This window comes from Phyllobates terribilis, unplaced genomic scaffold, assembly GCF_046119375.1.
Source record: "Phyllobates terribilis strain yellow unplaced genomic scaffold, ASM4611937v1 Scaffold_8__6_contigs__length_399053987, whole genome shotgun sequence".
Classification (NCBI taxonomy): Eukaryota; Metazoa; Chordata; class Amphibia; order Anura; family Dendrobatidae; genus Phyllobates; species Phyllobates terribilis.
The window spans coordinates 266,569,191-266,596,530 of NW_027362768.1; the positions used below are offsets into that span (position 1 = coordinate 266,569,191).

The 27,340-nt window shown below is 43.3% G+C and overlaps 1 protein-coding gene across 3 annotated transcripts in view; it reads right to left on the minus strand.

Annotated features, from left to right (window-relative positions):
• The window catches only part of CSDC2 (cold shock domain containing C2), a 53,629-nt gene that overhangs the window by 20,087 nt on the left and 6,202 nt on the right, over positions 1–27,340 (minus strand). For 2 of the 3 annotated variants that reach the window (XM_073644221.1, XM_073644222.1), the window contains exons 2-3: positions 6,314–6,519; positions 892–1,014 (exon numbers count right to left, since the gene is read on the minus strand). In XM_073644221.1, coding sequence (XP_073500322.1) covers positions 892–1,014; positions 6,314–6,483 — 293 coding nt within the window. In that variant the 5' untranslated portion in view covers positions 6,484–6,519. Of the gene's footprint in view, positions 1–891; positions 1,015–6,313; positions 6,520–16,560; positions 16,741–27,340 lie in introns of all 3 variants that reach the window. The other variant, XM_073644223.1, reaches the window with a different exon arrangement.

Sequence of the window (27,340 nt, forward strand, 5' to 3'; positions counted from 1 at the left end):
TGTTAGACTTAGCCTATTTAGAGCTAGAAAATGGTCAAAAGAAAGTCTTCTCCAGGTGGTTTTCAGTAAAGTTTACGTTCTCAATCTCAATGTTTGCCCCCATTAAAATAAAAACACTTATACTTACCTCCGGTTCCAGCATCGTTCCAGCGGTGTCGGCACTCGTGTTCCCAGGGCTCACGTGAGGTTGTTACATCATATGAGCCCTACGCCCAATCAGCACCGGCGTCACTGTCTGGGTGCAGGGCTCACATGACATAACAACCTCAAGTGAGCCCTGGGAACGCCAGTGCCCACACTGCTGGAACAGCGCCGGCATCACTGTCCTGGCCTTTGGACATATTGAACATCAACAGGAAGTCAGGGCTCCGAATGTCCGCTCAATTCCTCTTGATGTCTGATTTGTCCAAAGGTGGGGACAGTGACGCCAGCGCTGATTGGGTGCAGGGCTCATATGATGTAACAACCTCACTTGAGCTCCGCAAATCCGAGTACCCACACCGCTGGAACAGCGCCGGCGGTGAGTACAGGAGTTTTTATTTTAATGTGGCCAAACATGGAATGAGAAGGGGTTGTCCAAGTAGTGTACAGCCCCTTTTAGAAATAAGAGTGCATAAGTGGTAAATGTTATTTGTGGGAAATCCACTTTAAGCTACCATTATTAATCTTATTTCATTGTTGAAACTAATAGGCATTTCCAAAAAAAGATTTTAGCATTTTTTTTCTTAATTTTACATGTTAGAGACAGGTTTATACATACAGATATTAAGTGACCATGGGGACTTCATTGAATGCTGGCAATATAGAGTATGATTACGTAATCATATGCATTATCACATGGTCTAATAAACTGGCTTATTAAATTAATATGATACAGTAAAGAACACTTACTCAGAAATATGTACAAATATGTCTTCGGTTCCATTTTCAGGGGTGAGGAACCCATGGCCCTGGGAACGGGAGAACTGCTTGCATACACCCTTGTAGATTGGTCCTGCAGAAGCTCTTGCAGTGCTAATGAGAAATGTAGGAACATATGATGAACACTGTCCCTCCCACTAATGGAATACACCTTAAAGGGATTGTCTAGGTTTGAGATGAACGTCCACTTGACTGCAGAATTTTGAATCCCCTTAGGCTGTGTGCCCACGATCCGGAGCCGCTGTGGGTTCGACGCTGCGGACTTATGCAGTGTCAAACCCGCAGCGGCCAGATGTTACAGCATAGTGGATTGGATTTGTAGAAATCCCATATCAGCTATGCGTCTGCGGCACACTCGCGGACACTGACATGTGGCACATCTTTCCAGACCGCAGCATGTCAATTTCTCTTGAGGGTCCGAATGCGGGCTTTCCCCATAGACCTAACCTCTATGAGGAAAGTCTGCATGTGGAAAAAAAATGTCCGCCGCTCATTGCATAGATGAGCGGAAACCGCTGGCACTCTTCCGCAGCGTCTGGGCTGCAGGTCTGGATGCAATCGTGGGCACATACCCTTACAGCATGCACACTGCAAGCTGTCAGGATTCTCCAGTGACAGTCATGTGAGTACAAGTAAGCAATTTGCATACTTCTGGCTACATCCCGACCAGACATGTGCAGCCTCACTCAATACAAGTGAATTGAGCGAAGCAGAGCAAGTCTAGTCGGTATGTCACCGCATGTATGAAAATCACATACTTGCAGTAATGACCACCCGCTCTTGTCTCTGGCACTGGAGGATCCTGACAGCGTGTGGTGTGCAAGCTGTGAGGATTTAGTAACTATAGACTTTCAGCCCAAACCTTGACAACCCCTTTAAACGCAAATTCAACACATGAGTCACCAATTATCTAGGTTATTTTCTCTACGAATTGTTTTTAATTTCAGCAAATGATAAAAAATACCCAATAATCTGCCACTATGCACGTTCTTTGTCTGGTGTGTTAGGCTATGTTCACATGTTGCGTTTTTGCAGCACTTTTTTTATGTGTTTTTTTTATGCAAATTTTCAGCTGTTTTTTACAGTACCAGCAAAGTCTATGAGATTTCAGAAATCTCATGCATACACCTTCCTTTTTCTCCCAGACTTTTGTCAAAGAGCTGCATTTTTGCAAAATGCTGCATGTCACTTCTTTCAGCGTTTTTGTAGCGTTTTTCACCCATTGCAATGAGTAGTGCAAAAGTACCGCAAAAATGTAGCAAAAATTGCAGGTATCAGGTTTTGCTGCGTTTTTGGTGCCAAAACCTGATGAATTTGAATTAGGTTATTTAATTCTGCACTAAACTTTATCAGAAGGCACAAAAGACAAATGTACATAGACAAAAACACAGTAAAAAAACGCAGCAAAAAAAACGCAACAAAAACTCAGCCTGGTTTTTTGATGTTGCTTCTTTCCTGCCAAGAGAGTAGGTTTTGCCTGCAGAAAAAAAACGCATCAAAAACGCAACATGTGAACATAGTTGGTATTTTGCATTCTTATTTTTTTTTGTTCTCAGAACTTAAAGATTAAACCAAACATCAGAAAATCATGACATTTTAAAAGAAACGATCTGCATACTCATGTGACCTGATGTTTGCAGAACTTAAAAAAATGTATAGTTTCCTTCCTTTCAGTGTCAATACACATGAATGCATACATGTTCTCACATGTTACTGGTACATCAGGATTCTGAAATAATTTCACAATATTCTTGGAATCCATTACCAGCCTAGAGCAGAGCAAGCCCTCTATATGCTCAAGGTCCACATTATATGGAATTTATTCTATTTTTCTAACAGAGAGTATTCACATGTGTCCGTTTTATAGAAATTTCTATTCACACATTTTAGGACATGCCTCAGTTTTACATCTTTATTTGATGTTTTTTTTAAGATACAGAGTTTCAGTTCTCTAAAAAAAAAAAACTGTTTAGGAATGCTTGTTTCTTCGGAAAAGAATAGCAGTACTTAAAGGGGTATTCCCATCTCCAAGATCCTATCCCAATATGTAGTAGGTGTAATAATAATAGTAATATTAGCAAATACCTCCAGCTAGAAATGTAGTATAGTATTTTTGATTCGCTATGTCTTCTTCCTCATGTGCAAGCAATGCAGGACCTTTGGTATCCATGGTTATGTCCACTGATAAAGTCACAGTTAGTTAGCTAGTTGCTAGTGGTCGTAGCTATGGATACCTAAGGTCCTGCATTGCTTGCACATGAGTAAAGAGATAGTGAATCAAAAATACTATACTACATTTCTAATTGGAGGTATTTGCTAATAATATTATTATTATTATTATTACACCTACTACGTATTGGGATAGGATCCTGGAGATGGGAATAACCCTTTAAAGAGAACCTTTCACAACTTTTGACCTTATAAACCAGGGATGTCAAACTCAAATACACAGTGGGCCAAAACTTTAAAAAAATTGGACAAAGTCTATGGCAAACCTTGATATTTATAACATTATTTGTGACAGAAAAAAAGTGGCGCGGTGTGGGGGAGAGGGGGGTGGGGTGGGGGAATTGGACTATGGAAGGGAGAACCCCAGTACTGCAAGAGAAGTTAGGGTTAGAGCAGTATACAGGGGAATGCAAAGGGTGTGGTGACTTAAATAGAAAAAATATATAGGGAGGTAGAGAGTATCAGAAGAACATAAACAGCAATGAAACTATAATATTCGCAGAGTCAAGATGGTAGGGAGTGAACACAATGGGTAAGATCTCAAAATATAAAAAACAAAATGGAGAATACATGAGCAAAATAGAGCAATAAAAAATTGTGGCATAAGTGCACTGGCTCAATAGCATTCCTGTGCCCAACTTGTGGTGGAGATAGTGGGTAGTAGGTGCTATGTGCACTGAGAAGTATGGGAGAGCATGCGCTGATGTAGGGAGAAGAGGAGGGAACTTCCGGCTCAGGTGAATGCCGGTCAGGAAGTGTTATAGCTGGGGAGCGCCTTACTACGGGGAGTGTTGTAAACGCCTTGTACTAACCAGAGAGTGAGCTGGACAGTAAACGCGGGATTCGTAGTATTAGCGGTGCATACGTTGTCTACTGGCGGGCCATCTGTAGTAAACATTTTGGATTTTCTTGAGGGCCAAATATAATTACTCTGATTATATCTGGCCCATGGGCCTAAGTTTGGCATCTATTTTATAAGCTGTACATTGTTTATGGATGGTGTAAAATTAGTAATTCTGCCGTTAAGATTCTTTATGATCAATGTATGTTATAACTAATTTCCATTCCATCCTACAGGTTGTTGCAATTTTGGCAACAGAAAATATACTGTATGTTTTATGTTTTAATATTTTTGAACACTAGATGCACATAAATGCAGATGGAGTGATAGAGGAAGCCCTTTTATGCAACTAACGTCTACGCACGTCTACACACCCTGTTAAAATAAAGTTTTTTTGTCATGTAAAAAATCATATCAATTAGATATTTTTTCTCCTTTAGGCTGTGTGCCCACGTAGCATTTTTCAAGCGTATATGCTGCGGAATTTCCGCAGCGTAAACGCTTGAAAAACGCATGTATATCCGCACCCCATGGTCCCCAATGGGATTCCGCAAGTTCTATGCACATGCTGCGGATTTTTCCGCAGCGTTAATGCCGCGTTCAAAAATACGCAGCATGTCATTTAATTTTGCGTTTCCGCAAGCGGAATTGCCTTTGTCCAATGCATAAAAAACGCAAGGCAATTCCGCATGTGGAAAACGCGTGATAAACGCGCGAAAAATGCGCGATAAACGCGTGCGGAATTCCGCATGCGTTTTTCCGGGAGAGGACTTGCATTTATGCAGCAGAAATTTTCTGCTTCATAAATGCAACGTGGGCACATAGCCTTAATGTCACCAAAATTCCATACAACACAATTGAAAAACAAATAAATAATTTCCGCTCTAAAATTAAAAATGAAGAGTTAAAATAATGTGGTTGCATAAATATGCACACCCTTAAACTAATACTGTTGTAGTAACCTATGAATTTATGACAGCATTCAATCTTTTTGGATAGGAGTCTATCTGCATGGCATACTTAGAATTGGCAATCTTTGCCCACTTTTCCTTGCATTAGCGCTCCAAATCCCGTGTATAGCCCTTTTCAGGACAACCCTCAGATTTTCAATTGGATTTAGATCCTTATGCTGAAAGGTGAAATTCCTCTTCATCTTCAGCTTTTTAACAAAGAACTCAAGGTTTTAATGCAAAAGTGACTGATATTTGGAGCCGTTCATAATAATCTCCACCTTGACTAAAACCCCAGTTCCAGCTACCCAAAAGCAGCCTCAAAGCATAATGCTGCCTTCACCATGTTTCACTGTGGGCATGGTGCTCTTTAAGTGATGCGCAGTGTTGGATTTGCATCAAACGTACCTTTTGGAATTATGGCCAAAAAGGTCAACATGTATAAATTTTTCCCCACATGTATTAGGCAGACTTAATATAGGTAATAGCAAAACATAGGTGGGCTTGGATGTTTTTTTATTTGTAAGAAAATGATTTTGTCTTGTCACCCTACTCCACAGGTCAGACATATGAAGAATACTGGAGTTTGTGGTCACATGCAGTATATAACCAGTACTTTCCAGAAATTTCTGCAGTTCCCTTAATATTGCTGTTTACCTCTTGGCAGCCTCCCAGACCAATTTTCTTCTCGTCTTTTCATCAATCTTTGAGTGACATCTCATTATAGGTATTTTCAATGTTGTGCCAAATTTAAAACACTTCTTGATGACTGTCTTCATAGTGTCCCAGGGTAGAGCTAATGCCTTGGAAAAATGTTTATACCCTTATTCAACCACATTATTTTAGTTTTGTTATTTTTAATGTCCCCCCTTAAAATTATTTCCTTTTGTTTCAACAGATTTGTACAGGTTATGGGTGACATTAAGGGTAGAAAAAGCTCTGAAATTATTTTTCTTTGTATTTTTTTACATGACAAAACAAGGCAGTTTAACAAGTTGTGTAGACTTTTTATAGTCAGTCAATGTAAATGGTTAAAAAATAAACAGGATCAGAGGTTTTTTTTCCGATACATGGCATTGCCTCGGGATGTAAATTACAGTTAGCATCTGCTGCTGTTCACACGGAAACATTAATTTGTGAAATATTATAATATAATGGCACATTTTATTTCCTGTGCAAATGTAATTAATTTCAGAACTGGACTTGCAAAGGATAAGAGCCCTGGTTTCTCATCATGGAAGTGCTCTAATTTTATAATTTAGTGTTCAAATGTCCATTTGACTTATATGCAATTAGCTATTTAAAAAAAAATCAAAACCACAAAGTGTTAGAGCTGTACATTACATCAATGCAGATTTTTTTTAATACATACGCTGAATATGTACGAGTTCTCTTAGTTGGTAGAGGGCTTGGCAGTTCTCCAAGAAAAAGGTGACTCCTCTCCCAAAGTCGACTCCCTTCTCTGTGGAATGGGTATGACAGAGCTACTGGTGACTTCGGGGACTGCAGGGGTTGCGTTGGTGTGGTGGGATCAGAAGACATGTCTACACCTATCAGGATGAGGGATCTTCTACTTGTCTATTATAAAAGAAAAAAAAATCCTCATTAAAAAGGAAAATCACGTTTACAAATAAATTTAATCTAAACAAACCCTTGTTACAAACCTCACTGTACCCATAATATATAAATCGCTGAACGGGGTTGTCCAGCCTTGGGGTACAAGCCTGCAGTCACTAAGTTACTGCAGACTTGTGAATCCTCTCAGCACGCTCACTGTCAGGATTCTTCAGTGTCAAGAGCAGGCTGTGATGTGACCGCAAGTATGTGATTTGCATATTTCTGGCCACATTCCAACTAGACATTTTCAGCCTCGCTCAACCCACTTTCATTGAGCGACGCTGCACATGTCTAGTTGGCATGTGACCGTATGTACGTAAATTGAATACTTGCAGTCACACACCCGCTGATCCTGGCGCTGGCATCACAGAATCCACACAGCGTGCCGAGACTTATAGAGTGACTGCAGACTTGTAACCTAAGACTGGACAACCCCGTTGAGCTAGGTTCACAATAGCTTTTGGCATTACATTTCTCTGTTTAATTTTAGGAACAGGAAAACAGAACTCCTGAAAAGAACACATCCCACATACCACAGATACAAATGGTGGCATTCACTATATTGGTTTCTGTTTGAGAAAGACAGTCTGTCTTCGACTTATATGGACATCTGAGCATAGACTTCTGGTGACCACACCTGTGTTAGGTGATCACAATATTGATTTTAACACCTACTAACACATAGATTGCATGTAAATATCATTGAACCATACATTCCTTAGATTGCAATCCACAGTTTCCAATTTGAAATCCATGATAAAGAAATACTTGGCTGCAAATAACATCGTACAAAGGTTAAATCCTAATTTAATACATTGTTGCGTAAACAACCAATAATTATACATATGTGTACAATGATATGTCATCGAATGATTGCACAAGGTACAATGTACTATAATGCAATACCATAAGTATAACAGCAGAAAGTGGAAAGCTTGACTAACAGTGATGAGCTTCAGAGGAGGACTAAGATGGCCTCGCAATCACGTCACAAGGCTCCAAACTGAGCCAGTACACGCGAGCAGCAGCGTGAGTTCCATTTAAATGGCACTGTCAAAGATGGACAGCGGCATTTAAGGTTAATAGCTGCGGTCAGAGTTCAGCACCGGCTGTTAGAGACAGACGCTGGCTATTTAATATTACCGCCATCTGCTGCGTGTGGAAAAAGTTCATCTACTGAGCCCTCTCCACACATGATCACCCCCCGCAATCACATACATGTATGTCATACTGTGCTTAGGGGTAAAAGAAGAAAACAGATCTTAGGTCCCTGTATGACTAAAAGCAAATATTGTCTAACACTTGGTATAATGTGTACTTTTTTGGATGCCTTCTCTTTTTCTCCCCACCATATGTGATGATTGTGCTCATGACAAAAAAGTTTTCACAATTTAATTTGAAGTTCAAATTATAGATTTTTTTTTTAAGGCTTAGGCCCCACATTTTGTTGCTCCTTTATGTTTATAAAGGATAGCGCTCTTGTGCAGTTTGGTGGCTCAAGTGGTTAGCACTGTTAAGGCCTCATTCAGACAGGTGCTATTCTCACGTATAAGAAAAACAGACCAATTATTTTGAGCAGACTTTGATCAGCGTTTTGTCCGAGTGTCATCAGTTTTCCTCGTTCTCCTATGTGACAGTGTGTGAAAATCAGATTGCACTCAGATGTCATCTGACTGCAGTCCGGTATTTTCATGGACTCGGAATTGCAGGAGATGTTTTTTCCAAAACCAGAAAAAAACCTTTAGTGATCATTTCAACTGCAAACTATTTTTTTTCTTAATTTCCTTATCTGCACAAGCCCATAATCTATATAATTTCAGTTGTCAGCAATTTCGTTCTTTCTAAAATATGTTTTAGTTGATTATTTGCAAGAGCCTTGAGGATGGGACTTTGCAGCCCCATCCTTAATGTAGCAAAGGTGCATGTGCTCAGCCTCCCCTCCATTTATTTGGACTGATTTGCTATTTCTGGCAGTTCTATAGATAAATGGAGTGCAGGTTGAGCGTGCACACCTCCGCTCCATTCAGGACAGGGTTGCAGAGCCCCATTCTCAGAGTTATAAAGGCTTGATCTCGGGATGGCTGGGGTCCTAACAGTCAGAACCTCATTGATCGGCAAGTTTTCCCCTATCCCATGAATAGGGGAAAACGTATTTTTGGGGGGAATAACTCTTTATGTGTAACTGTTGTTTCTTCTGAACTTGGAGCACACCATATGTGTGTGCCTCTAGGTCATACGTGTCAAACTCTGGCCCGTGTACCAAATCTGGCCCACAGGGTGATTATATTGGGCCCTTGACACCAGAATCACCACCCCTATGTGGGGCCATTATTCTGCATGGAGGACTTTGTGCGGCCCATTATACTACATGGAGGTCTATCTGGAGCCCATTATACTGTATGGAGGACTATGTGGGGCACATTATACTGTTTGGAGGACTATGTGGGGCCCATTATATTGTATGAAGGACTGTGTGGGGTCCATTATACTGTTTGGAGGACTATGTGGGGCCCATTATTCTGCATGGAGGACTATGTGAGGTTCATTATACTGTATGGGGGACTAGGACTATGTGGGGCCCATTATACTGTATGAAGGACTGTGTGGGGTCCATTATACTGTTTGGAGGACTATGTGGGGCCCATTACACTGTATGGAGGACTATATGAGACCCATTATTCTGTATGGAGGACTTTGTGTGGCCCATTACACTGTATACTGGTTGGCCTGCGACTTTGTCCAAGTTTTTCATTTTGGCCCTCTGTGTGTTTGAGTTTGACATCCCTCCTCTAGGTCCTCCTTCCCCCTATCTCCCTTTTCCATATAGTTTTTTAAACAGCAGCTATCATCTCATTTCTCCATAATATGAAAATCTGTCTTGACTGAACACAAATTTTACCCTTGAATTCACTGGCTAACATAGACAGAAGAAGCCCCTGTGCAAGAACTGTATATGGGCCCTCAGCAGTCCAATAGCTTATCATAATGAACATTTCTACCTGCTTTAGAGGTGGTAGTGGCCCCAATTACCACTTCGACCCCTGTGCGTCTGCACAGGTTGCACCAATGATATGTGTTAGATCCCTCCTGTTTGTTTTCTCCATCTTGTATTTTGTGGTCACGTGACCATCTGCCTTTATATTCCAGCTCCGCTTTTGGCTGTGCTAGACTTCAGTGTTTGACTGTTTCTCTAGCCAGGTGCTTCTGTGCCGATCTCTGTCAGTTTGCTTGGTTCTTCTGGGACCTCTAGTACCTTTTTGTCAGTTTATCTTTTTGTGTTCTGCAACAACCTTCTCTGTTTAGGAGGTGTCCCATTTTTGTTCCAGTCCTTAGTTCTTTTAGGGACCCCTCCCTTAATTCTATAGGTCTTCGTTCAGACTAGCCGAGGACTAAGGCTGGTCTGTTCGCAAGGAACAGGCAGCCCGCTACATCGTAGGGATTCAGTTTAGTCTTACTGTAGGGATAGCTTTCCCCTTTCTTTCCTTAGTACTTGCTGCAGATCATAACAATATGTCCGCCCCAGCTTGAACTTAGAGCGAATAAACAGTCAGTGCGAAGAAAGATACTGTGGAGCTGCTCCCGCTTATGATCAGTACATACCACAGGTACTGGCAATGGGAAGAAGCATAAGTCACTTATGATAAGTGAGTATACAGATAACACAGCAGGGGCTTACATCTGCTGCTTTCTGAGGTAACACATTTCACTGCTTACTTTACCACAGGAGCAAGTGTTTCTTCTAGCCCTGTGGGCTCATCATAAAATGAACACACAACATGTAGAAGTTAGCATGGAAACACCTGATGAAATGAGGCAAAGTGAAGAAAAATGTGGGGGAAAAAAATAATGGAGCATGCATCTATGTGTAAGGTGCGCACAGGCCGAAACATGTAGTTGCGCACCTATCTACCAGTGAAAGGGGTTTTCCTGGGTGTGCGTGATGTTCACTGCTGCAGTTGTCCCACTCTTTGACCGCATACTTTAAGATGGTACAGGAATCTTGAACTCTTAGTAATAAGGAAAGATGGCACATACCTTGCAAGAAATATTTCAGAAATATGGCAAAAATTACCTGCCATTTTAATTATCTTTCCTTCTGACTACAGCCCAATTCTGCCAAGTATCCATGCCCCATCCTGGCAAATTCAGTATTTCTCCATTAACACTACTATATCTGGCCTACATATTGTCTCAGTCCCAAAACTTCACCTTCTGCTGTTTCACTGTCCCCACAAACCAGAGCAATATCTTTTTGGGCTCCCAGCTGCACCCATTGAAAGCATGGCTCTCCACTCCATTTTATCCACTTACTAGTGCATCAAGGATGTTCTGTCATGTCTAGGATCCAAACTGCCTTTTCTCAATGCAGTTGTCAACTTGCTACCAATGTCTCCTTCCTTCCACACCCACTTAATCTGCGGTTTATACTCTCAGCTCCTGTATTCTTCTCTCTGCAACTCTCAATCCCCAACTGAACTGCAACAACAGCTAGGGGTCAATTAATAAACCATTCCCCTTCTTCCAGTATCTTCTACATATGGTACTTAATGCAATGACTCAAGTACCAACAATGAGCAGTAGATAGTGCCAAAATATCACTCTACAGTGCCCAGCATAGGAATGAACATAGTAACAGCTCCCATCACTTTCATATAAAAGGGATTACAATGAACCATAACCATAAAATGACAATACTTTCCATTAGTGTCATATAATAATAGTATACCATGTAATAACAGTATATCATGCTGCTACATAAGAAATAAAGCATTATATTATAATAATTTTTATTTCTATTGCGCCAACATATTCCGCAGCACTTTACATTAGAGGGGACTTGTACAGACAATAACATTACAGAATAACACATAACTCAGATACCAAAAGAAGTGAGGGCCCTGCTGCTCACAAGCTTACAATCTGAGGAAATAGGGGAGGCACAAAAAGTGAATGGTAAAAAGTGCTTGTATTGTACATTACAGCCATAATATACGAAATAGGGTATGCACATAACACTGCATGAACCGGTCACCAGCCAGTATCAGTACAAGTACAGATACCGAGGGCTATTAACTGCATGGAGGATGTGTGAACAGATGATACGAGCAGGGCCGGCGTTAGGGGCAGGCAGACTAGGCATCTGCCTAGGGCACCCACTCCCACAGGGGCACCCACTCCCACAGGGGCCCCCAACCAGTGGCGTGCCGCTAATACTGACACACCACACGGTGGCTATAGGGTTCGTGAGTCAGGGGGGTCCAGCATGTAGGTGACATGAGTGGCGAGCGAGAGATCAAATTTGAGGAGTGAAGAAAAGATCTGAATCAAAGATGACCCCAAGACAGCGGGCATGTTGCTGGGGTGTAATTGTAGAACCACACACAGAAATATCAATATCAGGAATAGGTAGGTTAGTGGATAGAGGAACAGACAGCAAATCTCTTGAGGAGGTGCCAGCCACTCCTTTACACACACCCCTCTTTAACAGTTGCCGACCTTTGCAAGCAGGACCTGAAAAGTATGAAATATAACACAGCATAGCAATACAATGTAAATGCATTATAGTGCATAACTTTGATGACTTTGGTTTATGGTAAAGCATAAAAAACGTCCTAATCTAGTGATATTGTAGACAGTCTTAAGAAAAATGTTTACCTAACATAGTCCTATAAGAAAGCATATAGCCCTTTAAGATATATACAATCTTAAGCTGGATAAAGTCCTTGTTGATGGTGTAGAACCTTCCAACACATCAGTGCCCCTAATCAACAGAAAAGGGCACTAGATTATAAACTGGCACAGTCACAGCTTCAATTACTTTTGGCCTATATGGCCAAACATGAAAGGAACCCTGGAACCACACAAAGCTTGACTCGCCACATCGGCGTCAGCTACCTTAGAGGGTCCACAAAACTTCCCTTCCATTTCAAGGTGCAATCGGAACAAGTGTGCTAGTTTCCTTTCTTACGCCACCGCATCCCTGCCATCTTGTCTTCATCCTCACAGCCCTCCTGGCTTAATCCCAATTCTTTAGAATCAGACTCCGCAGCTGTGGCTGACTCATCAATAGTCACCCCTATCTCCACTGCAACGACCAGTCCTTCATCAGACTCCATGATGGATCTTCTTGGTGCAGGCAATATTGCGATTCAAATCGAATGGAACAGCCTCACCTGCCCCAATGTCTGTCTGGGCCTCCGCAGGGTAGGGCAGCACGGTGGCTCAGTGGTTACCACTGCAGCCTTGCAGCGCTGGGGTCCTGGGTTCAAATCCCATCAAGGACAACATCTGCAAGGAGTTTGTATGTTCTCCCCGTGTTTGCGTGGTTTTCTTCCCACACACCAAAGACATACTGATAGGGAATGTACATTGTGAGCCCCAATGAGGACAGAGCTGATAATGTTTATAAATTGTCTGAACTACAAAGCGCTGCGGAATATGTTGGCGCTATATAAATAAAAAGATTATTATTATACTCCTGGCTCTGGACTGTTCGCATGTATGTGACCTCCTCCTACACCAATGCGGCCTCTTTCTACACCTCTTCTCCTGTTGCTGCACATCCGCTGTGCAGTCTACTGCTGAATTTCAAAAAGCTCCGTCTCTTTCTGCTACTTCTTCTTCCATGACTCACATAGCAATGGTGCACCTTCTGCACTCACAGTAGCTCCACAGCTTTGCCTCCTCCCCACCGGCAGCCGTCCTTCCAGCAGCCTAAATAGTCTCTCCGTCATCCAGTGTGGTCTCACCATCCATAGCAACGTTTCTTCACATTTTCTTTCACTACTTGCTGGGTAGTAAGTCATACTTTGTGCCACCTTCAGGCAAGCACCGTCTATAAAGCAAAAGACTTCTATTTCAGCACTGCGTTTTATTCTGTTGTCAGTTACTTCAGTGGGCTGAGCTACTCTTCGTGCCATACCACGCGGCTCTACCCACGGACCAGCTTTTTCTTTCCAACAGTGCCACACTTCGTCATCTTGATTACCTATTTGCAGGGGACTTTATCCTGACAACTACGACAATTTAGGGTGTAAGTTGTGTGCAGGCCGAAACATGTAGGCGTAGGAAAGCTAAAATTAGAGTCTATTGTATATATACAATAGAGTTTGACCTTGACAATGAACCTGGTAACATCTCCTAAGACTCCTCCCAGCTGCAGGGCTAACTCACTGCAACTCTTACCGGCCCAGCTGCCTATTCTCCCATAACCTTCACACAAAGAGAATTACAATGAATCATAGCATGAGCCATAAAATCACAACACTTTGCATTAGTGTCATGTAATAACAGTATACCATGTAGTCACAGTATATCATGCAGCTACATAACAAATAAAGCATTATGTCATACAGCAAATCTTTTCAGGGGATGCCAGCCATCTTGCAATTCTTTACATATGAAAAAAACAAAACAAAAGGATTGCCAGCTAGCACCGAAAGGAGTGCCAAGAAAAATCTGGCACCAATAATGAAAGACGCAAACAATGTACTTGCAATTGTGACTCAACCATCATTGGAAGAAACAAATCAGCTCATGAGCAGCTAGATACTGAAAACTAAAGACAAAAATTCAAAGAACATCTGAGCCAAAATGGAAATTTGGACTGGATTTAAAAATCAAAGATCCTTTGTCAGTAATTTGAAGAATATAAAAAAGCAAAAATAAAAGAATAGGAAGATCAAGAAGAGATAACAGTACTGCCGGCAAAATTGAATGATATGAAGAGATAATTATCCAGTACAAATGAAATCAGCTATTTAATTCAGATCAAAAACTGTTTTACCAATGCGTAAATGGTAACAGTAGAAAATGTGAAAATCCAAATAAAGCAGAAACAATTAAATTTTTAAATGATATTTGGGAAAACCCAAAAGTTTACAACACAAGTGTAAAATGGATCAAAAAAATTTCAGTAAAAAAAAAATCATATGGAAAATCATAACTGAAAAAGTTCAATGGAAAGAGTCAAAAATTGGACATCTCTGGGTAAAGCTACACTACATACCTTACAAGTCTACATCCAATATTGCCCAAAAAATGAATGGAATTCTATAGTATGATGAAATTGATGATTGGTTAACAACTAGCAAAACTTGGGCAGCATGGTAGCTCAGTGGTTCACAGTGTTGCTTTGAAGTCCTGGGTTCAATTCCCACCAAAAACATCTGCAAGGAGTTTGAAATACCACATGGACAAATGATTAAGAACAATCAAAGTGAAGCCTATAAGTAACTGAGCATTCTGCAGGTCATCAAGCACAGAAAAGCAAGTAAAATATATGATAAGTAAAAAGTGCGGAAAATACTAAAGATGAAATTAAATTGTGGCAACGCCATAAACACCAGGGCAGTACTTGACTCACGCTGAATTGGAAAATTAAAAAACGAGATAGTTAGTGAATAGTCATCATGCTTTATACCCGCATAGTGATGTTGACAGACTGTACCTGCCCAGAAAATACGGTGTCAGAGGACTACTAAAAGTCGATAAAGAAAAGCATGCACTGGCAGACTAGATCAGGGACAGCCAATAGAGATAAGCAGATCAGGCAAACTCTGAATTTACCTGTTTGCACAGATTTTCCTGGGAAATTCAATCTATGGAGAAGTTATTCTTCGCAATTGTAATGTCCTTTTTGTTATGCTTTGGTATCTTACTAGACTCAAAGCATAAAAAAGGAAATATGTAAAAAAAATTCATAAACTCACCTCTCCGGTTCCTCCTCTCTTAGCAATCACTCATCTGGTCTTCGTCGCATCTTCTGATCCCCACCAATCATGCTAAAATCCTCGGGCCTCTTACAGTCAGTCAAGACTTCCAGTTCTGAGGGCCGGGAGGATTCTGCGAAAGGGCTGTGACACATATACAGAATTGTCTCATTGTGTAATTGAGACCAACACCAATTAGTGATCTGACACTTGAGATTTACAAACGTAAAAATAATTTTATTTCTATAGCGCAACATATTCTGCAGCACTTTACAAATCAGATGTACAAACAATATTAGACATTAAAGAGTAACACAATGGGGGTGTGATTTATTAAAACTGGCATAACACATTTATTAAGCAACATGTGCCACGTAATGAATCAGACATGTCAGATACACAGCATGCGTCACCACCAAAAATGTCCGCTTTTGATGTAAGTTACGCCACTTTAGACGTGTAACTTGTGATTAATTTGATGGGCGAGCGTGATGTTACCTGTGTCCCACCCATATTGGCCTAGCTGGCCTGATCTGGCATGTAAACACCAATAGTCGCAACAGTTTTGCGCAACTGTTGAGTTGCACAAAATATTGCATCTTGTTAATGTGTTTACGACAGATTTCTGGTGTAAGCACCTTAAAGAATCGGCCCCATAGTTTACTCATTTGAACAAAAGGAGTGAGGGCCCTGCTTGCAGATTACTATCCAAAAAATGGGGGTAACACTAAACGTAAAGAGTTCTTGCAGTCAATGGTCCAGGTAGAACTCTACAGGGGTGGACATATCACTGGTGCAACCTGTGCAGCCACACAGGGGTCCAAGAGGTAAGGAGGGCCATTTCTACCTCCAAAGCAGGTAGAATTGTACATTATTATCACCTTTAGACTGTAAAGGGCCCATATACTGTTCTTGCACAGGGGTCCTTTTCGGTCTGTGTCCGCCAATGGAACTCTACCATTGTTTATAGAATTCTACAGAATTCAGTGATTGTTTAAATGTTCCTGAGGATCGCTACGATCCTTTATGGAAAAATATAAAAGTGCAAAAAAAAAATGTAAAATGGATGTCACCTTAACAAGTTATCCAGTATAGCATCTATAGTCAGTAGAGATTAGTGAATATAGCCAAGTGGAATTAAATTGTACTCAAATATTATAAAAATTCGCCAAGATGCAGAGTTTTTTGTAATTAGCTTATGCGCGGATTCAACAATATGGCGGCCAGTGGATGCCATTTCTCCGAACCGTAAGGGGCCATCAAAAAGTAAAACATTAAAATTTATACTCACTTTACCTCTCACCTCCTCCCATTCAGTCTTTGTCACATCTTCTGACTGCTGAAATCCCTGTGCCTCTCACACTAGGCCAGGACTTCTGGCTCTGACGGGACCTGAGCAGGGTTGCCAACAGACCAAAAAGTCCAGGACAGCCCATACTAAAAATTTACGGCATTCATGATTTTTCGGAAACTGAAGAAATTTATACAGATTATTTTGGCTGTAATTATCATCATTTTACAGTGAATGCAGCTGATGTCCTCTCATCAGAAGTTTGTGCTGCAGATATTGATCACTTATAATCATAATAATTTATTATGCCTTTCTAATATGTCCGTAAAAAATATTGTCTGTCCATGATTTTTTTGATAGGCTGTCCAGAAAAAATAAAAGTCAGGTTGGCAACCCAGGATGTGGGATGTCATGATAAAAATTGTCCCATGTCTGCTACAGGGTGTGAAAAAAAAACACATAGGCCAGATTCATCATTTGTGGGGGGTTTTCAAGTCACTACTTTTTTTGTCTTGAGATATTTGCTGATGTTTATTTTATTACGCCAAAAAAAGGGAAAAAAAATAGATTACATTAATTGGGTACAAACAAACGAACAGAAAGAGGAGAAATGATCCAGCTCCCAGGACGCCAGATAATGATAAAATAGTTAATTTCTTTATTCAAAGTTAGATAAAAAAATCAGCGAGTATCTTGGCGAATATATATATATATATATATATATATATACAGTACAGACCAAAAGTTTGGACACACCTTCTCATTTAAAGATTTTTCTGTATTTTAATGACTATGAAAATTGTACATTCACACTGAAGGCATCAAAACTATGAATTAACACATGTGGAATTATATACTTAACAAAAAAGTGTGAAACAACTGAAAATATGTCTTATATTCTAAGTTCTTCAAAGTAGCCACCTTTTGCTTTGATGACTGCTTTGCACACTCTTGGCATTCTCTTGATGAGCTTCAAGAGGTAGTCACCGGAAATGGTTTTCACTTCACAGGTGTGCTCTGTCAGGTTTTATAAGTGGGATTTCTTGCCTTATAAATGGGGTTGGGACCATCAGTTGTGTTGTGCAGAAGTCAGGTGGATACACAGCTGATAGTCCTACTGAATAGACTGTTAGAATTTGTATTATGGCAAGAAAAAAGCAGCTAAGTAAAGAAAAACGAGTGGCCATCATTACTTTAAGAAATGAAGCTCAGTCAGTCCGAAAAATTGGCCAAACTTTGAAAATGTCCCCAAGTGCAGTTGCAAAAACCATCAAGCGCTACAAAGAAACTGGCTCACATGAGGACCGCCCCAGGAAAGGAAGACCAAGAGTCACCTCTGCTTCTCAGGATAAGTTTATCCGAGTCACCAGCCTCAGAAATCGCAGGTTAACAGCAGCTCAGATTAGAGACCAGGTCAATGCCACACAGAGTTCTAGCAGCAGACACATCTCTTCAACAACTGTTAAGAGGAGACTTTGTGTAGCAGGCCTTCATGGTAAAATAGCTGCTAGGAAACCACTGCTAAGGACAGGCAACAAGCAGAAGAGACTTGTTTGGGCTAAAGAACACAAGGAAGGGACATTAGACCAGTGGAAATCTGTGCTTTGGTCTGATGAGTCCAAATTTGAGATCTTTGGTTCCAACCACCGTGTCTTTGTGCGATGCAGTAAAGATGAACGGATGGACTCTACATGCCTGGTTCCCACCGTGAAGCATGGAGGAGGAGGTGTGATGGTGTGGGGGTGCTTTGCTGGTGACACTGTTGGGGATTTATTCAAAATTGACGGCATACTGAACCAGCATGGCTACCACAGTAACTTGCAGTGCCATGCTATTCCATCCAGTTTGCGCTTAGTTGGACCATCATTTATTTTTCAACAGGACAATGACTCCAAACACACCTCCAGGCTGTGTAAGGGCTATTTTACCAAGAAGGAAAGTGATGGGGTGCTACGCCGGATGACCTGGCCTCCACAGTCACCAGACCTGAACCCAATCGAGATGGTTTGGGGTGAGCTGGACCGCAGAGTGAAGGCAAAAGGGCCAACAAGTGCTAAGCATCTCTGGGAACTCCTTCAAGATTGTTGGAAGACCATTTCCGGTGACTACCTCTTGAAGCTCATCAAGAGAATGCCAAGAGTGTGCAAAGCAGTCATCAAAGCAACTTTGAAGAACCTAGAATATAAGACATATTTTCAGTTGTTTCACACTTTTTTGTTAAGTATATAATTCCACATGTGCTAATTCATAGTTTTGATGCCTTCAGAGTGAATGTATAATTTTCATAGTCATGAAAATACAGAAAAATCTTTAAATGAGAAGGTGTGTCCAAACTTTTGGTCTGTACTATATATCGACAAATTCTTCTGGCAATATACATATCACATACTGATGGTCTTTTTGCATAATAAGCAGTTGTGAGAACACATAAGCTGCAAATCTTAAGCAAGTTCCGACGTGTCAGTTATTTTGAAATAATGTTTGCTCTTCCAAATCCTACAAATATCCTGTGCTAGATCTGAAATTCAAAAGTTGCTTATGTACAAAATCCAATAATAAAATTCAGATTTTCCATTTAATAAGAACTATTAGGGCATTAGGGTACGTGCACATGTTAAATACGGTATACGCAGCAGACATTTCTGAACCAAAAACGTGTCTCTTGGCAGGAAAAACGCGGTTTAAAATATGCCCTTTTTTGCACGTTTTTTGGATGCCTTACCCCTCCCCCCACATCATTAGTATGGGTGGAAAAACACTGAAAAAAGCGCTGAAAGAATCAACATGCTGCAGATATAAAACAGCTTCAAATCTGCAAGGAAAAAAGAAGTAGTGTGTGCCTGAGACTTCAGAAATCTCATTCACTTTGAGGTCTTACAGTATTACTGAATTCAGAGACTAAATTATAAAGACCGTATAACAGGGTAAACTTTACACTGAGTGCACAAACCCTGGTAGAGATATCCCATTTTGTATAATTACTTGCACTGCACAGTACTCGTCTTTTTTTTGTCCAGTAAGGGTATATTTACATGGAGTACTTTGTTGTGGATTCCTCAGGATGAAAAATCCACATAGAAAAACTCTTGGGCTATGTGCAAACAACATCTTTTTCAGGAGGATTCTGCTGCGAAAAACACCTGAAAAAGCTGTAACTGAACTCTCTAAAGAATAAACATATAAAATTATATAAAAATGACTGGCTGTTCGTAGGTTCAGGCTTTTGAGCGTCTTCTAACTACTTAAGGTTTCAAGTAGTTAAAAGCAGTGACCTGACTATTCTTCAGGTGTTTTCCACTCTGAAGAAGCTCTTTACTTTATAGCAGAAGTTAATGGGAAAGTTCAAAAGGCTGTTTTCAGCGTTTTGACATCGTTGTTGCTTGAAAAAAAAAACGTTATCAGTTTCTTAATTGTTGAATAGAATAAAAAAAAAAAACAACTACCAGAAAATTCCAGTAAAGAAAAATGCTACAAAAATCCTGGGAATTTTTTTTTTAATAAACACCGGCAGTAGAAAACGTTGAAAAAGCACTTCTGACATTACAAAAAAAAAAGTTCAAAAAATGCTTCAGACTAAAAAACATTGTATACACATACGATGCGTTAATTTTTTTTTTTTTTGGGGGGGGGGGGCGTATTTTGAGCATGAGGGTTTTTTCTGCTTCAGTGAGTTCAGAAGTCACATTCTTTTGCAGAAATAACTTGCCGTAGTCTAAAAAACCTACTAAAGTATCCCAACCATGCCTTCTGATCCTCACTGGCTGATTTCTTACATCTTCTATTTCTGGCTCCAGCTCCTCCATAATTGTGTTCCTCTCCTCCGTGTAGGTGGTCCTTCAGGGCTGCCCATGTGACCACCGTAAACTACATTTCCCACAATCACCTGCTTCTCCTCCACGCTCCCTGCTCTCCCCCATACACAGAGAACATTAGCTACTTCTTCTCCTACCGCTATGTGATCTGCCAATAGCCCCAGGATGAAGCTGACATGAGGAGACATGGCGCTGTGCATAGTTTCTGCTAGATACAGTCGCCAAGAGAATAGCTGCTCCTCTGACAGCAGTAGGTAACCATAGGATGGCACAATCACACTGCAGTCTGGATCATCCTCCAATAAACCATGAATTAGACGTGGACGATAAGCTTTCCACCCAATAGATTTCAGGATTCGCATGATAGAAGCTCGTGAAATTCCCAATTCCAAAGAGGCTCTTCTGGTGGACTTTTTTGGACTCTGAACAAATGTTTCAGCAACAAGTTGTTTATTATCTTCTGTACAGACTGTTTTGGGTCGACCAGTTTTTGGAGCATTAAGGATTGAGCCAGAGGCATTGAATTTGTCACGAATGCGGTAAATGGTTTGTCTCTTTGGGGCTTGAGTACCAAATGTTTCAACCCAATTTGCTCTAACGGTTTCAGCATTTTGAGATTTCCAATATTCTGTTAAAATCCATTTTTTTTTGATCTGTATTTAAATTATTTGCTATTATGTGTTATCTGAATTATCTGAAAAAAAAAACAGATTTGGGGGAGATCTATCTGTGAAAACTAGATCTGTGAAACTGGCTCAGTTGCCCTTAGCAACCAATCAGATTCCACCTTTCATTTTCAAAAGAGTCTGTGAGGAATGAAAAGTGGAATCTGATTGGTTGCTAAGGGCAACTGAGCCAGTTTCACTTTACACCATGTTTGATAAATCTTCCCCTTCATAACCTTATTACACTTTCTGTCCACCTACTTTTGGACCACCCTGTATAGTGAAAAAAGAAGTAGCAAAAAAAAAACAACAACTATTTACACCCCACCAATGAGTTCAAAGCAATTTCACAAGCTAGGTCATGTCATATCAAAATAATTATTAAACAACAACACACAACAAAGACACATTGTATTTTTGTGATTTATGTGATATAGAAAAAAGAAGTTGAAAATGACTGTACAGCAGAACCAACTGCGCTTCATTGTAAAAACTAATATTTTTACGTTTTCAATGTTTCCCGATGTCCCCTGGTTCAGTGCCCTATTGCCGTCCTGGCAGCTCCACTTCCGTGTTTGGTTCTACACAGGAGAGCTCCTCTGTCTCAGAATCAGCCGTGATAAGGAAACTTGATGGCTTAGAATCTGAAATGAGCCAGTCAGCCAGACCCCTTCATACACATGACTGGTCAGGCTCTGACACAGGAAGCGCTCTTTTGTATTGAACCTAAAAAGGAAGATGAGAGCTGCCAAGATGGCAAGAGGAGGCCTGAAATCTGGACATTCAGCCACATTTGAAAAATAAAGTACACTGCTCAAAAAAATAAAGGGAACACTCAAATCCTAGATCTGAGTGAATGAAATATTCTCATTGAATACTTTGCTCTGTACAAAGTTGAATGTGCTGACAACAAAATCACACAAAAATCATCAATGGAAATCAAATGTATTAACCAATGGGGGCCTGGGTTTGGAGTCACCCCCAAAATTAAAGTGGATAAACACACTACAGGCTGATCCAACTATGATGTAATGTCCTTAAAACAAGTCAAAATGAGGCTTAGTATTGTGTGTGGCCTCCACGTGCCTGTATGACCTCCCTACAACGCCTGGGCATGCTCCTGATGAGGTTGCGGATGGTCTCCTGTGGGATCTCCTCCCAGACCTGGACTAAAGCATCCACCAACTCCTGGACAGTCTGTGGTGCAACGTGACGTTGGTGGATGGAGCGAGACATGATGTCCCAGATGTGCTCAATCGGATTCAGGTCTGGGGAATGGGCGGGCCAGTCAATAGCTTCAATTACTTCATCTTGCAGGAACTGCTGACACACTCCAGCCACATGAGGTCTGGCATTGTCCCGCATTAGGAGGAACCCAGGGCCAACCGCACCAGCATATGGTCTCACAAGGGGTTTGAGGATCTCATCTCGGTACCTAATGGCAGTCAGGCTACCTCTGGCGAGCACATGGAAATGCCACCCCACACCATTACTGATCCACTGTCAAACCGGTCATGCTGAAGGATGTTGCAGGCAGCAGATCGCTCTCCATGGAATCTCCAGACTCTGTCACGTCAGTCACATTCGCTCAGTGTGAACCAGCTTTCATCTGTGAAGTTAACAGAGCCCTCGTGCCACCCTCATGGAGTCGGTTTCTAACCGTTTGTGCAGACACGTGCACATCTGTGGCCTGCTGGAGGTCATTTTGCAGGGCTCTGGCAGTGCTCCTCCTGTTCCTCCTTGCACAAAGGCGGACATAGCGGTCTTGCTGCTGGGTTGTTGCCCTCCTAGGGCCCCCTCCACATCTCCTGGTGTACTGACCTGTCTCCTGGTAGCGCCTCCAGCCTCTGGACACTATGCTGACACACACAGCAAGCTTTCTTGCCACATCTCACACTGATGTGCCATCCTGGATGAGCTGCACTACCTGAGCAACTTCTGTGGGTTGTAGAGTCCATCTCATGCTACCACAACCAACATTCAATAGTGACCAAAACATCAGCCAGAAAGCATTGGTACTGAGATGTGGTCTGTGGTCCCCACCTGCAGAACCACTCCTTTATTGAGTGTGTGTAGCATCGGCGTCTGCCCCCTGCCAGGCAGAGACGCCGTCCCACTCACCGCCGCGCTCCCCGCCCGGCGTCCTCCAGAACTCCTCTTCCTGCTTATGCTGGTGCTTAGGGGGCGCGCGCGCTCCCTCCCTCTTAAAGGGGCCGTGCGCGCCGCCCTAAGGAGTCCCCGGCCAATTGCAGGAGGTCCTCCCATACTTAAAGCACCTCCTACAATATGGAGGTGCCCGAGCAATAGTTGATGCACAGTATACTTACCTCTGCTTCAGCCCTCAGGTCCCGCTGCTATCCTGACTACTAGTCCTGCCTGCCAGTCTGACTATCAGTCCAGTCCGCCAGCCTGACTACTCTCCAGCCCGACAGTCTGTCTTCCGTTCTGTCCGCCAGTCTGTCTATGGGCTTTGCCCGCCTGCTTACCTGGAGGCTCCTGCCCGTCATTTGCCGTGACCACCTGTCTGCCTACCTGGAGGCTCCCGCCCGTCACTTGCCGTGACCACCTGTCTGCCTACCTGGAGGCTCCTGCCCGTCACTTGCCATGACCACCTGTCTGCCTACCTGGAGGCTCCTGCCCGTCACTTGCCATGACCACCTGACAGCCTACCTAGAGGCTCCCGCCTGTCACTTGCCGTGACCACCTGACAGCCTACCCGCCAGAGGTTCCACCACCCGGATCCGTAACAGTTTGCTCGGGCCATGGAACCCGGTGGCCCCCAAGCTCCTTCGCTCTCTGACCTGTACCAGGAGGTTTCTCATCAGAGATCCCAACAGGAAACCATCCTGAACTTCCTGCGGAGTATCAACTCCCGCCTGGACACACTGACTGTTCCACCTGTGTCCGCCTCGAGTCGTGCGACTCCCGCTCTGGCATCACCGCTGCCCACCAATACCACGGCATCCAACCCAGGTACCCGACTTTCTGCACCTCCTCGCTTTGGAGGCGACCCCGCTCTAGCTCGGGGTTTCATAAACCAGTGCACCCTGCACTTTGAACTTTTGGCACATCAGTTTCCCTCCGACCGGGCCAAGGTGGCGTTCATCATGTCTCACCTCACTGGAGAAGCACTGGCATGGCTAAATGCCCTGTGGGAGAGAGGGGATCCCCTGGTGTCCGATCTATCGTCTTTCCTCGTTGCTTTCCGGAAAGTCTTCGGTGAACCAGGTCGAAAATCCTCTACTGCCTCCTCTCTGCTTCGTATCCGCCAAGGGAGTCTCACCGTGGGCCAATATGCCATACGTTTTCGTACCCTCACTTCTGAGCTTGCCTGGGACAACGAGGCCCTGGTGTCCATCTTCTGGGAGGGCTTTTCCGGTCGAATTAAGGACGAGTTAGCCGGCCGGGACATTCCTACCACCCTGGATGACCTGGTGTCACTAGCTACCCGGATTGACATCCGTTTCCTGGAACATGCTAAAGAGACTACCCGGGAGCGAAGATTTCCTCGTCTTGCTCCTACTTTCCAGAGACCGGCCTCTCAATTAGCAACTCCCCGGGCACGCTTGCCCGAACCCATGCAGGTCGACCAGACCAAGATGGTCAAATCTCGCCAAGAGTCACGCCGAGTCGAGGGGAGCTGTTTCTACTGTGGCAGTAAGGAGCACTTCATCCGTTCCTGCCCGGTGAAGCCGGGAAACGGCAGTGTCTAGGCCCACTCGGAGAGGTCATCCTAGGCAAAAGTAAACCCTCTCCTTCCCTGACTTTGTCTGTCTCCATCTCCTGGGGAGAGAACCGCTACTTTGAAATTGCACACCTAGATTCCGGAGCTGCTGGGAACCTCATTTCCCAGTCCCTGGTAGAGAAATATTACATTCCCACCAAACCTCTGGCTGAACCATTGGCAGTCGCCTCTGTAGATGGAAGACTTCTTCCGGTGACCATCCTGCTCGTCACAGAACCTATAACCCTGCAGGTGGGAATGCTGAACTCTGAGAGGATCTCCTTCCATGTGCTTTCTGGTCTCTCTCACTCCCTATTGCTAGGTCTACCCTGGCTTCAGAAACATGAACCTGTGCTGAATTGGCAATCCGGTGAAGTTCTCCGTTGGGGGCAGGATTGCCATAAGACCTGCCTGGTCCCGGTCCGCCCGGTTCGTCCTCCACCCACCCTGGCTAATCTACCCGGTTTACCAGCACCTTACTGGTCCTATGCAGATGTCTTCAACAAAAAGGAAGCAGAGACACTGCCACCTCATAGGCCATATGATTGCCCGATCGAACTGGTACCCGGAGCCACTCCACCCCGTGGGCTTATTTACCCGTTGTCGTCGGCCGAAACCCGGGCCATGTCAGAGTACATTGAGGAAAATCTGGCTAGGGGATTCATCCGGAAATCTACCTCCCCGGCTGGAGCCGGATTCTTCTTTGTCAAGAAGAAGGATGGCTCGCTACGCCCCTGTATTGACTATAGAGGACTCAATCAAATCACGGTCAAAAACAAATACCCCCTGCCGCTCATCTCCGAGTTGTTTGACTGCCTTAAGGGCACCAGGATCTTTTCCAAGCTGGATCTACGTGGGCGTATAACCTGGTCCGGATCCGTCAAGGAGAGGAGTGGAAGACGGCATTCAATACCCGGGACGGTCACTATGAATACCGTGTAATGCTCTTCGGTCTCTGCAATGCTCCCGCCGTCTTCCAAGAATTAGTCAATGACATCTTCCGTGACCTTCTATATTTCTGCGTGGTGGTGTACCTGGACGACATCTTGGTCTTCTCTCCGGACCTTCCCACACACCGGAGGGATGTTCGTCAGGTCCTGCTTAGGCTCAGGCAAAATCACCTCTATGCCAAATTTGAGAAGTGCCTCTTCGAGCAGACTTCCCTTCCGTTCCTGGGCTATATTATCTCCCAGACAGGTCTACGAATGGACCCCGAGAAGCTCTCTGCCGTCTTAAAGTGGCCCCGTCCGGAGGGGTTGAAGGCGATTCAGCGATTCCTGGGCTTCGCCAACTACTACCGTCTCTTCATCTCGCACTTCTCTTCCCGGACTGTTCCCATCTCTGCGCTCACCCGTAAGGGAGCAAATCCCAAGGTATGGCTACCCGAAGCTGAGGAGGCCTTTCTTTCCTTAAAGCAAGCCTTCTCCTCTGCTCCAGTGCTGCACCGTCCGGACTACAACAAACAGTTCTTATTGGAGGTTGATGTTTCCTCCTCCGGCGCCGGAGCGGTGCTCACCCCGATGCTCTTCATCCGGGAGAATGGTAACCTGCGGCTTCTTCTCCAAACTCTTCTCCTCGTCTGAGCGCAACTACTCCATAGGAGACCAAGAACTGCTAGCCATCAAATTGGCGCTGGAGGAGTGGTGTTACCTCCTTGAAAGGGCTCTATGCCCAGTGATCATCTATACTGATCACAAAAACCTTGCATATCTCCAGAATGCCCAAAGACTCAATCCGCATCAGGCCCGGTGGTCTTTGTTCTTCGCTCACTTCGACTTTATCCTACATTTCCGCCCGGCGGACAAGAATGTTAAAGCTGATGCTTTGTCCCGATCCTTCCTGTCCTCCGATCTAGAGGAGGAGCCTATGCACATCATCGTTCCCTCCAAAGTGATGAGTATAGCCCCCTTAGATCTGACTCGTCTCCCACCCAGTAAGACGTTTGTAGCGGTTCCAGATCGGGAGAAGATTCTTCACTGGGGTCATTCATCTAAATTAGCCGGCCATGCCAGTCAGAAGAAAGCTTTCCTGCTCATTACCCGGCATTACTAGTGGCCTTCCCTGCGCAAGGATGTGATAGACTTCGTCTGGGCCTGTCCGTCTTGTGCCCGCAACAAAGTTCCCAGACATCTTCCAGCCGGTCACCTTCTGCCTCTTCCCGTACCTGCTGCCCCTTGGCAACACATTGCTATGGACTTTATTACAGATCTCCCTGTTTCTGACAGCTGTACAGTCATTTGGGTGATCGCCGACCGCTTTTCTAAAATGGCCCACTTCATCCCTCTGCCTGGTCTCCCATCTGTATCAGAGCTGGCTAAGGACTTCTTCCTTCACATCTTCCGTCTCCTTGGCCTACCCCTCCACATTGTGTCGGATCGCGGGGTTCAATTCACCTCACGCTTCTGGAGAGCTACGTGTAAACTGCTGGATGTCACCCTGGATTTCTCCTCCGCTTACCATCCACAGTCCAATGGCCAAGTGGAGCGTATCAACCAGATCCTTACCAGCTACCTCTGGCACTTTGTTAATGCTCACCATTCCGATTGGGTGGACCTCCTACCATGGGCCGAATTCTCCTA